Here is a 13,009-nt window from a genome sequence, read left to right as displayed (position 1 = left end):
GATTCGTAGTTCGCTTGACATATAGAAGATGGCAGCACCTGCCGGTCACCGACGTCAACACTTACCAGTGCTAGATTTTACGTACACAGGTGGCAGGACCTTGGAGAAAAAATTAATTTAGCAGTCTTTCGCAGTTCTTGGCGGGTGCCGGCATGCGGGTTGTTGATAACAGATAAATTCATATTTACAAAATTACAAATTGCGGAAAAGGGGTCAGAGATCTTTCCAATAGTGAACAAAGAATTCGTGAAGACGAAATTTATAACCTTTTTCCAGACATTTATTCAGAAAACATAGACAACTATAGTAAATATTCACCATATTAAAATACATTTTGTTCGACTAAATGATTGCAATTTTGATTACACAAACAAATATAACGTTCAGTAAAAGTGAACCAGTACCAAATCTCAAATCAATTCACTTAAGAAACAAAAATAACTATGGCAGAAGAACACATCACAGGTGTTGAGAGATGAGACATACACAGCGAACTAGAGTTTGATCAAATCAAACCTATAGATTATTTCAAAATTGATGAGTTATTTCTATGAAAAAACATGCCCCCTCTTTTCTGTCCCCTTTTTACCCTAACTATTAAGCGATCGATTATCTTGTTAATGAATGTCGGAGGTGACCCTGGAATCCTTACATTATTGAACGGTAACTTTATATTGTCGTTTTTACTGATAGATTTTGATTTAGTCCGATTGGAAGCAGTTCTGGGTGACGCAATTTCAGATGATGCGGGCCTGCTGGTGGCAGATGATGCAGCCCTTCCGGTCCCAGATGACGCAGCCTTGCTGGTAATTGTCATCGATCCATTGCTAATTAGAATTAGCGAATTAGAAACTTTCATTTCACTGATTTCGAGTGTTGAATGTGGTTTGATGAATGACAGTTTTTGAACGTCGCCGGTGCCGCGGCCTGCGTCGTCGTCTGAAACCGATCGCTCCGAGCGGCGCCACTGTTTGTGCAGATGCAGCGCAGTATCCCTGATTACCATTCTATTTCTACCGGCTATAAATCTAGGAATGTTCGAAGTCCTAAAAGAACAGCAAATAGTTTTACTTAGTAAACACCTTTTGGCGAGTAAATTTTCAGCAGATTTCAAAAAGTTGAATCCAGAAAACCACAAACAAATTCATACAGTTATCCCGAACCTGCAGCCTCTTGACCCTAAACCCTAGGAAAGTCTAATGTCTTTTGGATATCGGGTGTCCTAGCTCGGTCAGTTTTGGTGGTACCTCTGACCAGTAGGTGGTATAAGTGGCCGGCGGTTGAAGAATTTTTTGCAATCCTTAGTAGAATGGATTAAAAAACGATGTTAGTTCAACCTTACAAGCAATTATCTCAAGATGATTGCTCGTAGGTTCAACTGCCAGCCCATTCTGGTCCTATTTTAAGACTTATATCAGGTCGTATATATACCATCGAAACTGACTGAGCAAGCAGTCCACCTGATGTCCTCACGAGACAAGTTGCAATAGACATTAATGCATTCAACTTCCGATATAAACGTCCACATCGCTGCAGAATGATTTTGGCGGTACCCGGTATAGAGAGTATGGCGGTATCTGGCAGTAGGCGGCGGTATATGGGAGGGTGGCATATCGGGGGTTGACCATATGTTCATTCAGAGATTTAGGCTGTTTGCTGCAGATTGATATTTGGATCAGAGGTCTGTTGTTGGTGGTATATATGCACAGGGGCTCGTATCAGAGTTGTAGGTTATGTAAAAACTATAATCTGTTAATCCTATGTCTATAGTATATATGAAATAACAAGGGGGCTAACGACGATCACAAAATACTCAACTTCAGTCGCTTACTATTTCGTTATTTCTCATCCAAATTCGATAATCCGGGCATGATATGAAAGCTAATAGCTTCCTGCTTCTAACGAAACTAATCCCGTTAACTTCAATAACGAAACGAATAACGAAACAACCGCAATATTCAGAAAATATAGGCGAAAACAGGCGTCATAGCATATTTCGGTACGAACGATTTCGGCCTTAATTTCGCGTTCAAACACAAATAATTCACGAAGTTTTTCATTGGAAGTTAACGGGATTAGTTTCGTTAGAAGCAGGAAGCTATCAGCTTTCATATCATCCCTGGATTATAGAAAGTGACTGAAGTTGAGTAGTTTGTGAGCGTCGTTAGCCTCCTTGTTATTTTATATATACTAATGTCTGTTTCTTGAATTTTTACATTGTTACCATGTCTACGCCATCCTGATTTAGTTGTTGGGACCCCAAGAAAAATAACTTCATTTCGTAGGCATGGTGACAATGTAAAAATTCAAGAAATTTCACAAAATGGAGGATTTTCTCTCTTATTCAACTGGACTTAAGAAGTCTTTTTGCCAATCCATCTAATCGGTACAGAACTGGAATAATATCGAATATTCAGTAGTTGTCCGCGATTTTTGGCATTCTGTTAAGACATAAATGAGGTATGTACCCCAAAAAGTAAGCAAAATATCCCAGAAAAACAGGTCTCATCAATTAATAAATAGACTATTATTAGGCCTATACATAATGGATTAACAGATTATCGTTTTTTCCATTACCTACAACTCTTGATACGAGCCCCCTGTGGTGGCATGAGCCGCCTGAATGACGAACTTACTTCGATGTCTCGTTCAGATATGAAATGATGCTGATTATCACGAATAAAATAATAACAAATAAATATTTCTGCAAGTGGAATGCGTCAAATCTCCCGATCAGGAATGGATTTCCCGACATCACGACGGCGACAGAGCTTGGTTGGAAGTCCAAATCCAGTCGGTAGGCACGTGTAGCCCGGCCGGGGTACCCTGGTTAGAGGACGGAATCACGAACAGCAGGAGACTGGGCCAGATTACTACATCTTCATTTCTCAGTGTCCTGCCAAGTGTCATTAACCGGTTACCCTAAAAAATATATCAGCAGTTCCAGACAGTAATAAAATTGATTGAATTGGGTTTGAATATTCGGATTTAACAGCCCTCATTATCATAGCTCATTAATCAATTACGTCGCTTATCGTCGCCCATTTTAAACACAGGCACGTGACATTATTACAAACGTCAAATACCTTCTCATTCACAACGTAGCCTAAAAATCCTGACAAAACGTAAACAATCGATAGCCCTCCAGCGTCTCTTGATGTCCCTTAATCAAATAATGATCGGGTTCGAACCCCAATGTTCGACAGTATTTTCCTAGCGGCTTGTTCCAGTAAACAATACATCAGAGGGCGCAGAAAATTTAATTAAAACCTTATACATTAAAAACGCCAGCAAATAGAAATAAGACCTCGGAAAAATAAAATTGTTTTTTTTCTAAATTTAATTTACAAGTTGAATAAGCTTACATGAAATAACAGGCTCTGACTACTACAGCTCAGTGGAACACTGTTATATTAAACAGAAACATCTTTTTATCGACACAAATCGTCTTTTAGTGTAAAAATTAAAAATATCCAAGTCCAGCCGACTGTCCTGCCCCATCCACCATCCCCGGTGTTAATAGTATAAAATGCGAGTCCGGATTGAGAAAGCGATCGATGATCATGCGATCAAGTGATCGCTTTTTTCGGCGAAGAATCCGGAATTTTACTGACGATAATTTTGCCATATCCTCCGCGACCGCTGTCGAAATCAGTTCGGTATTCATCGCGTACCTGTAAATACAACATTCTCAAATCATAAGTTACTTCACTAAACCGTAAATACAGTTTTACTTAATAGTACACGGTATTTTAAAACTATAAAGTGCACGAGGCCACGCAAAAAAATACGTTCGTTTCTCATCAGTTTCATTTTAAAGTTTGTCACCAAAAAATAAGAAACTTGGTTTTCCTTTTTTCTTATCAAAATGATCACACTTTCTTATGTTTCAAGGTCGTTACTCATTTTGTTACCGCGGCAACAGAAACCTGCCTTCTTAATCCCTCGTCTTTCCCCCAAAAATGGCTGATCTGAGGAACAAGGCTATTTTTTTGACAATCTGTATTTTTGTTTTACGGACTCGACACTAGGTTAACACGGCTCCTTCACAACACTCCTTACAGGCGCGGATCCAGACTATCGCACATGCAGCACGTGCGGTAGTCGCAGTTTTCAAATGCCCTTGAAAAATTTATGTTTAAAAATTATATTTATATTTATGGGAAAAAAGTAAATAAAAGGGCACACGATTTGTGCGCCATAAAAAATAATTGCTTTTCTGTACTTGGCCTAACGCAAAATGTGAATGAGATAAATTTCCCAAAATCATAACAGGCAATCTAAGGCATTCTTTTTTTATTCAAAGGGGCACTATTCTGAAAGAGACATTATTGTTGCTCTATGAATTTAATAGAAAATGGGCAAATTTCGCCAAAAATCTAAAAAAAGGCATAAGCAAATTGAATGTGAAGGCAAATCTAGTGGCATGATACCAATGAATGGCACTCAAACTCACTCGCTGGGCATTAATACTGGCCCTTTCCCAAAATTGGTGCCCTTTTTTCACTGTGCTGTAGTCACTGTATGGCCCTGGATCCGCGCCTGCCTTAAATCAGTTACTGTTGATAGGCTGAGGTGTATATTTACCTGTCCTCCTGTTTTACCCCTGCCGTACTGTCGTCCCTCTTTGAATCCCGCGTCCCAATCAGTTCGAATAATGCGATCATCTAAACGCGTTCCGTTGATGTAACGCATCGACATCTCTGCATCTTCTCTCAGATAATATCTATACAGTTAAACCATCAAGGAATTATCAACGCTCTTACCGATTCTCACTCGAGCAGGGGGGTTGGGGTTGAACGCCCCCTAGTGGTGGAATATAGTAAAATGGTTCCTCTATAAAACAGAATCCACATAGATGTAGGGAGGAGGATAAATGCCCCCCCCCCTAGCGTTAGAATATAGCATGATGGTACTCTATAGAACAGGGTATGAACAGAATCTACATGGAGGTAAGGGGTTTGAACGCCCCCTAGTGGGGGAATATAGTAAAATGATACTCTATAAAACAGAATCCACAGGATGGATGCATAATGCCCCCTTGTGGAAGAATAAAGCAAAAGGTACTCAATAAAACAGAATCCACAAGGAGGTAGGGAGAGGAGGAATGGGTTGATGCCCCCTAGAGGTAGAATATAGCAAAAGGGTACTCTATAAAACAGGGCATGAACAGAATCTACATAGAAGTAGGGGGTTAAACGCCCCCTAGTGGTGGAATAATATAGTAAAAGGATACTCTACGAAACAGAATCCACACGGAGTCTTTTTGAATTTATCCAGTCCCATCACAATTCGTTTTAAATCTCCACATTTCGAGAATAACTCGTAGATTTGTTCCTCAGTTGTATAAAACGACAGATTACCGACGTATAGCGTACAGCTCGTTAATAAACACACCTCTTGTTGCTTCCGGTCGCCCTGTGTATGAATATAATTAAACAACGACATTCATGTTTTGTCATGGCTCACTTGGTGGCACTGCTGCAACATTAGATTGGTAAAGCCCAGTGTACATGACGCATGGAAATTCGTTAGGGGTCATTCATTTATTACGTACGCATGAAATTTGAATTTTTCAACCCCCCCTCCCCCTCTGTACGCAAAATCGGCCATTTTTTCATATACGTTAAGCATTACAGTACGCAATCGCACTGACCCCTCCCCCTCCCCTAATGCGTACGTAATAAATGAATGACGCAGTAATTCAGGCTTAAACAAAAATGATTCCTTGTTTCACCGCAGTGGCCCGGTCATTTTTGTAAAGAACTAGGCCTATTATTGAAAGGCTGGAAACGCTCCTATCTCCGTAATGCTTAAATCTACCCCCAAAGAGACATTTGGCTATTTCCAACAGACAATCATGCCATCTGGTGGTCGTACCTCCGGCAAATTTTCAAAAATCAATTTTGCTGCCAGTTGAAATCTTTAACAGAGCTAAAACAGGGTCAAGTTTTCCAAAAATTCATCTACAATTGAAATCATGGGTGCTCCTTATATTTCGGGATTAAGATTGACAATTCGGAACAAACTTCGGCAATCATCGGCAGTGTTCGGCTGTCCTGATATTTGACTCCAGCAGGTATTTATTACTGATATAATATGATTTCAAGTGTTAGAATGGATAAGGAATAAATAAATATGTTATATTTCATGTCATCTCTCGGTTGATCCACAGGGGTTTGACGATGGGCTTGGATTTTATTTCCGGGTTGTTGATTATCTCGCGAGAATGGCGCTAAATATGAACTGCGAATAAATTCAAAATATCACGGAAATACCTTGTGTTTATATTGTTTATTTATCCGCTATAAAGTTTCGATAAACAATTGGTCGTTAACAATCATTATCAGACGGTCGTCACGCTACTATATAAAATAACAAGGGATGAAACGCAGTTCAAGTCGTGCCAGCCAGAAAGTTGGGACAGTCACGTGACTTAACGCTTCTTATTTGACTAAATGCAAACCCGAAGCATCTAAGACGGAAACTATGATACGAAAAATAATTTGAGAATAACTTACATTCAAATGCATTTTTTTACTATGAATTATATATTCCATCATAATTTATTCTTTATATTTTTGTTATTTATTTCATATGAATCATAATCTGACAATTGATATCGGTCTGTGAATATGTTAACTTTTCATGTTGAAGTTTTAAATGCGATGACGTCATCAGAATGTCACGTGACTGTCCCAACTTTCTGGCTGAAAATTTAAGTACAGCGGAGGCCTGGCGTTTCATCCCTTGTTATTTTATATAGAAAAGCGTAACGACCGTCTGATAATGATTCTTAACGACCAATTGTTTATCAGAACTTTATAGCGGATAAATAAACAATATAAACACAAGGTATTTCCGTGATATTTTGAATTTATTCGCAGTTCATATTTAGCGCCATTCTCGCAAGATTATCAACAACCCGGAAATAAAATCCAAGCCCATCGCCAAACCCCTGTGGGTTGATCTCGGTAAATTACGTCATCTCGGTAATTAGGAGGACCGATATATCCACTTGTCTTCTTTCGATATGTATAAAACTGATTGAACCCGCCGGTATTTTACGAAAGGCGCGGAATCTACACTTTACACACTTTTAAACGGTTTCTGCAAATTCTTGAGCGTTGAGCTTTAGCGACAATGTGATCTGATCACTCTGATTAGGAAGTTACATCGCAAATTAGAGATTAATTTCGAATTGAATTTGATTTTGTATTGGAATTGTTGAGGTTTTTACGAACCCTGAAATGCTGATCTCTGTAAGCGCTTAGAGCGGCAGATCCGGCCGCTTCTGGGGATTTAAACGACGCATCAAAAGATCTCTTCATTTTTCGTAGCAGCGTCTTTTTAAACGCGCAGATATTAAAGAAACAACTCAAACTACACAACTACACTCTATTGACCGTATTGTTTACAGACTACCCACGTTCCCTATTTATAGGATACCGGATGTAACATCTAAAACACGGACTCTGGACTTTAGTTAGTTCACATGGACCGCCCGGCCCGTGATTTTTCTACCGGACAGCACACCGGTAGTATGACATGGCCATGATCTGACTCTCGATATTCCTACCGTGATGCTACATGTAGTAAAAAGAATAGTCAGTATCCGAAGTGCACGTGGTTCCGATCCTAGGAGCTACTCCCGTCTGAAGGTCATCATGCCTTTTGGTAGTAAACTAAATTCTCGGAGAACTGAGTACACAAGTCAAAATTTTCCTCTCGAAAAATTAAGTAGTTAGTTTTTGGTAAACGTATTCTTGGTGCAAAGCAAATCTTGCCGTCGGTGCCAGTCACTATACAGCTCTCCTGAAAGACGGCGTCAAATATCAAATACTGGTGAGAATATCTACTATGGATTCATCCTGGGATGGTATAAATACGGTATCTTAACCAGATTAACGCTCAATAGTTGGTTGGGCTAGCTTATAGTCATGCGACTCGACGCGGCCCGCTACCGACTCAACTCTGGGTTTAGCAAAAGGCCGCCAGTTGATGCTACTAATTCCGTTCAACATAAGCCGGCTAGTTGTCCCGTTCTACTCAGGCCTACGGTAGGCGGATTTCTTTCGATCGGAACCGACATAAGCTCGGGACCAATCGAGTTGCATCATCTTTCACCTTTCGTCAATTTCTAGAGATGCATTCTGGGAGAGTTATTATTAAATACATAACCGATTTTAAGAAGATTTTCATTTATTCGTGACTGAATCGGTATCAAATCAAACTCATCGATGGGGTCGATCTAGTGTTTGGACAACCATCAGTTTTTGGTGTCATCCATCGCACTTGCGAATTTTCAGCAGATTAGGAAAATCCGTATTCTCCTTTTCATTTTGTACGTTCGGAAATTTTATCTGCTTTTTTAGTTTGGAAATGATTGTAAGAAGCTTATCACAATACGGCACCGTTCTCTATACCAACTATATTATCAATTTTATGCTTCTTGGTTCAGAGCTCTTCCATGTTTTCAGTAGATCAATACAAGTTTGAGTGGTTGACTGCATTGAACAAAACTTTTCTTCCCGGAGTAGAAGATAATAATAATGAGCCACCGATATCTTCGATCGATTCTCTAAATGGAGGGGGAAGGTTGAGTGGGTAAACAGCCAATTAGATCCGACCCTTCTAATCAGCTTTGAATTATATATTATCATCATCTGGTGTCATCCGTCTCATTCAACTGACAATTTCGACACACGATCATGAACTCAATCAACATTTTACTGGCCGGTGTTTTCTGTCTCGTCGCGTCCGAGGTTTTTGCCGAGTTCCGCTTTCAGAAATTCACTAGACTGCCAGAATGTTCGATAGGCGACAAACACAGCGGAGATAACTCACGAAACTGGGCGAAAACAAACCGCGTCATCGCAAATGTTCGTAGCGTCATCGAGAACGCCCGGGATTGTATGAATGATCAGAAATGTTCGGCCATGTCGTCCAACAGAGTGCATTATTACCTGTATGACGTCAAAATTGACAACGCGTGCAACACCACCAACGGCAAAACCAAGTACTATAAGGTAGGTTCATTCAAATATTTTTTGAGAGTGAATTTTTCCTGGACTCACTATCAGTGCTGTGAAGTCCAACAGGAAACTTGGTATTATGCGGGTCTGACTATATCGGTAAACAACCCTATTTTATTTCGCCGGTAGTTCAGTTCCTGTTAAGATCTGAGCGAATATATGCGATTGCGCTTGATTTGATCCGCTACACAAAGCCTTGGCATCAAAAGTACTGCACTACTCTGAAACGAATTGGTGTAGTCAAATGAATTTTTGGAAGCCGTTTTCATTTGAAGAATCCCAATGATTTGGATCTTTTTTTTAATTTTGAAATAGGGATTGTCCCCGTTATTTATTCAATTGGTTGGTAAATTTCGTTTGAATTTTCGATTGAGTGTCCCTTACAGACCCACCACACCTGCCGGGAGCGAAACAGGGGGTTTGATTTTGAAATCGGAAGTCGAAGTACAGATATAGTTGTGTGATCAGCGGTCGAGTTAACAGAATATTTTTAAATCGAAGTACATAATTGGAAATCCGGTTCTGGTTCATCCAAACAATCTTCCATTCAGTCTGAACCGGCAAGCGACTGATTGGGATGAATTTTTCTGGCTGCCTAATTTAATACATTGAGATTCTGGAAATAGCTATATGACAAGGTTAAACATCATTTTGTCCATTTTTATATCTTTTTGGTCGTTTTCTACGTGTAAATAGTTCGATAGTTTATTGGGTTTTTTCTCGGGTAGATGTTGATGTAGAAGTCCTCTAAGTTGATGATCCCGCGTGTTGACTAGATAGGAAGAAAGCACATTTCAAAACGAAAATTTTCCAGATGAGAGTATGGCCCTGGGGTATCCGAATGAATTGGATCTTACATCTTAATTCTAATCATTGCAACATTTCAACATATTTTCTTTCTTCTGTAAAAGAATAATATCATCAGGAGAAATGTCTTTTTCAAGGTTTCTAATAACTCAATATTCGTACCACTGTTTTATCCCTGCGTTCTGCTTTTTTGTTTAAAAGCCTGCAGCGCAATTCATAATCATCTTTAATCTTTAAACAATGCTATTATCTGAAAGTATGAAACATGCATATTGATTTAAGCTAGTAAGTATAAGCAGAATGATGCGCGAAATATCCTGTAAAATTGCATAATGCATGATGATAGTTCATATTTCACAGTTTGCTCAATTATATAAATCTAGTCGTACGGGTCCTCGCTCAGCGCCCACGAGTTTATATGTCGAACCAATCAAGGCGTTTTTACCGGCACGACGTTTGCCTCTACAAAATACCACGTTGGCTAGATATATAGACTGGTGACGCCGATCGGGAACCCGTCCGCCCAAGAAATCTTGGTCGATGTCATAGACCAATGAAGATTTTGCGGCCAGGGTTTGTATTGGCGTGAGCCCCAGCGTGCGACAATCAGACCATGGACGTATCTAAACCAAAGCCAAACCGATTTCATCCATCTGTTCGTAGCGCCCCGAAGTGATAATGCTATAATATTCTCACACTCTGTTGTGCGGACATACTAAAGAGCTAGATATGGGAAAAAACTGGGACCACCCAAGCAACGTCACTAAAAACTCGGCAGAGACAAGCCCAACATAAACATCCAAAAACCCAAACTCATACCAAAAGATGAAAGTTAAACATTATATTAAAAAAGCAAATTTAAAAAGGCAAGATTTCATACGTGCTAGCCCTGTCGGGCTGAATTCATCTAAACGCTCAAAGATACAATAAGACGTACAGGGAACGTAAGCTTCATTGGCAGCGGTTAGCTGACCAGATGGCTGGAAAACGTAAATCCTCAAGTTCCCCAACGGTTATCACAATCGTTGAAAAAAGAATCCACACCGGACACCAAGTGGCCCGCGGCGTAGTAAAGTAGGGTAGAATTATCCAAAACAGAGTAATCATTCTCAAGTGAGGGTCTGGAGTGCCATTTGTGAATAACGTATCTTCATCCTTTATGGGTTTTGTTTAATATATCAAAATATCGGAAACATTCATGTGAATATTTGCAACCTATTACGTTACACTGTATGTGGTTCTTACCTTCCGATGATTAATGAAAACAAACCTGTTTTTGATTTTGATATAGCATATATTGAGTCAGATTTTTGCATCATTGTTTGAAATAATTTTCAACTTGATTGGAGCTTTAGACCCTTGGTTAAAAATGCCTTCATTCAGGTTTAGGTCAAGACTCGAGCAGACTCAAATAATGCAGTGAGCAGTGAGCACTGGGACGCTTCGATTTTGACATTCCGAGTCAGAATGAGTTCCCGGAACTCACTGAGAAAATATCTTCCTGTCTTCTCAATCTTCGTTATCTTCAAAATTTGCAAATAATGGGTTTGATTATTATCACTGTCAATTTCGATTTGGTCCCTTGAGAACAATTATACGTTCATGTTACCGAGGTGAATGCGCGCAATAATTTGCCAAATAAATACGTTCTTATTCATGTTTGTTTCAGAAAAGTAATGATGGACGAACCGACAGCAGTAGCAACAACAGCGGCACCAGTACCATTACTAGAACCATCGCTGTTACAACAGGTAGGTTCATTGCCTACCCTCAGTTCCAGTAATCTCGACTATCTAATGAAAATAGACTCAAATGACAAATGACTGTTTGCCAAACCGATGCAGGATTCGAACCCACAAACCTGGGAAATGAATGCCACGAACACACTTTAATAGCATGCCTTCAAAGCGACACTATACGCTTTCATTTTCAGCTGTTGCAGTCGTGAAACCAAAATTGGGCAAACTACGTTATTTCTTCGATTTTGAAAAAGTTGATACTGAACGCGGAATCGTCCTCGGGGAGGGAGCCAATATGACAATCTACGAATTTGGACGAGGAAAGGTGGAAATAATACTTGTCGAAGGGGTCAACGACAGCCAAGCTGTAACCTTTCCGAAAAGAAATCCGTCTTTGTATTTCGGGTACGAAAAGGATGCAATTGATATAAAAAACTACTCGATTTCTTATTTTGCCCGTGGAAGTGGTGAGAGAACGTTTAACATAGATAGATATCCTATATTCATTCACCGAATGGATAAAGTTGTGTGTACCAAATTTCCAGCGAAACACTCATTGATGTTTCGAATCGATAGAAATGTTTTCAGCGAATTGAAATGGGTTTCAGTGAGATGCACAAACGGAGATATGTACATCAACGATACGCGCATATCAAACCCTCTAAACATCGAGGCATCGTTGTTTGAAGAGAAGGTTAAACCAAAGTTCAGAGTTATAACACATGCACCTCCAGGCGTGATAGATAACCTTACGGTAGAAATTTGGTTTTAATGAAATCGACAAGAACGAAAGTACAGAAAATCACTATCCATACGTATCATATCCATCTAGGAACCGTGGATCTAATTCATATTTATAAATGTCAGGGGCGGATCAAGGACTTTTGTAGGGGTGGGGGTCTAGGAAAGTAAATAAAGGGCACCATAGGAAATGTTACTGTAAGGACGATGCATTACGTATTACGACATTATGGCCGTCGACTGTGAGGGGGTACTCGACAAAAGAAATGTTTTGAAATTTTGAGAAGAAATTGAAAAAGGATTTCCACGAAGTTGAATAATGAAATCCATGGTAATAATTGAAAAAAAACACAATACCACAACCAAAATCACAATACCATTGTATCTTCATCATTATGCATGAGGAAATAACACGTTTTTGTTTTATATTCCTTGGTCACACTTAGGATTTCTTGGGGTAGGACCTCCTCCAAATCTGCCCCTTATAATATGAATTAGAAAATGTAACTGAGTTGGATGGATTATCAATTCAACAATGTGAACATTTCACGCAATAAATGGTTCATCAAAATCGAACATTTTGCTTTAAATTGGGCCAGTTTTAGAAACACCTAAATTATGAATTTCTTAATCCGCTACCGTTTGACAATGTTAAGAATGAATTTTATCGAGTCGTTGTAATGTGAA

At 39.4% G+C, this 13,009-nt stretch overlaps 1 protein-coding gene and 1 long non-coding RNA gene across 2 annotated transcripts; both read right to left on the bottom strand.

Moving 5' to 3' along the window:
- Nucleotides 1-342: 342 nt before the first annotated feature.
- LOC141910754 (uncharacterized) lies at nt 343-3,170 on the bottom strand. The gene is made up of 3 exons (XR_012619923.1): nt 3,087-3,170; nt 2,637-2,922; nt 343-1,046 (listed from the first exon to the last, which is right to left on the bottom strand). It is a non-coding gene; the product is annotated as an uncharacterized LOC141910754 (long non-coding RNA).
- A 166-nt stretch (nt 3,171-3,336) lies between these two features.
- LOC141910753 (nuclear cap-binding protein subunit 2-like) lies at nt 3,337-7,422 on the bottom strand. Its single transcript, XM_074801528.1, has 4 exons — nt 7,245-7,422; nt 5,237-5,418; nt 4,588-4,726; nt 3,337-3,674 (listed from the first exon to the last, which is right to left on the bottom strand). Exons 1-4 carry the CDS (start codon nt 7,329-7,331, stop codon nt 3,570-3,572), a joined length of 513 nt encoding a protein of 170 aa, XP_074657629.1. The 5' UTR covers nt 7,332-7,422; the 3' UTR covers nt 3,337-3,569.
- Nucleotides 7,423-13,009: the final 5,587 nt, after the last annotated feature.

The sequence above is a fragment of the Tubulanus polymorphus genome, chromosome 9, assembly GCF_964204645.1.
Source record: "Tubulanus polymorphus chromosome 9, tnTubPoly1.2, whole genome shotgun sequence".
In the NCBI taxonomy this organism is placed as follows: domain Eukaryota; kingdom Metazoa; phylum Nemertea; class Palaeonemertea; order Tubulaniformes; family Tubulanidae; genus Tubulanus; species Tubulanus polymorphus.
The sequence above is the reverse complement of the archived record's forward strand: the minus strand, read 5'-3'. Positions and strand labels throughout refer to the sequence as shown.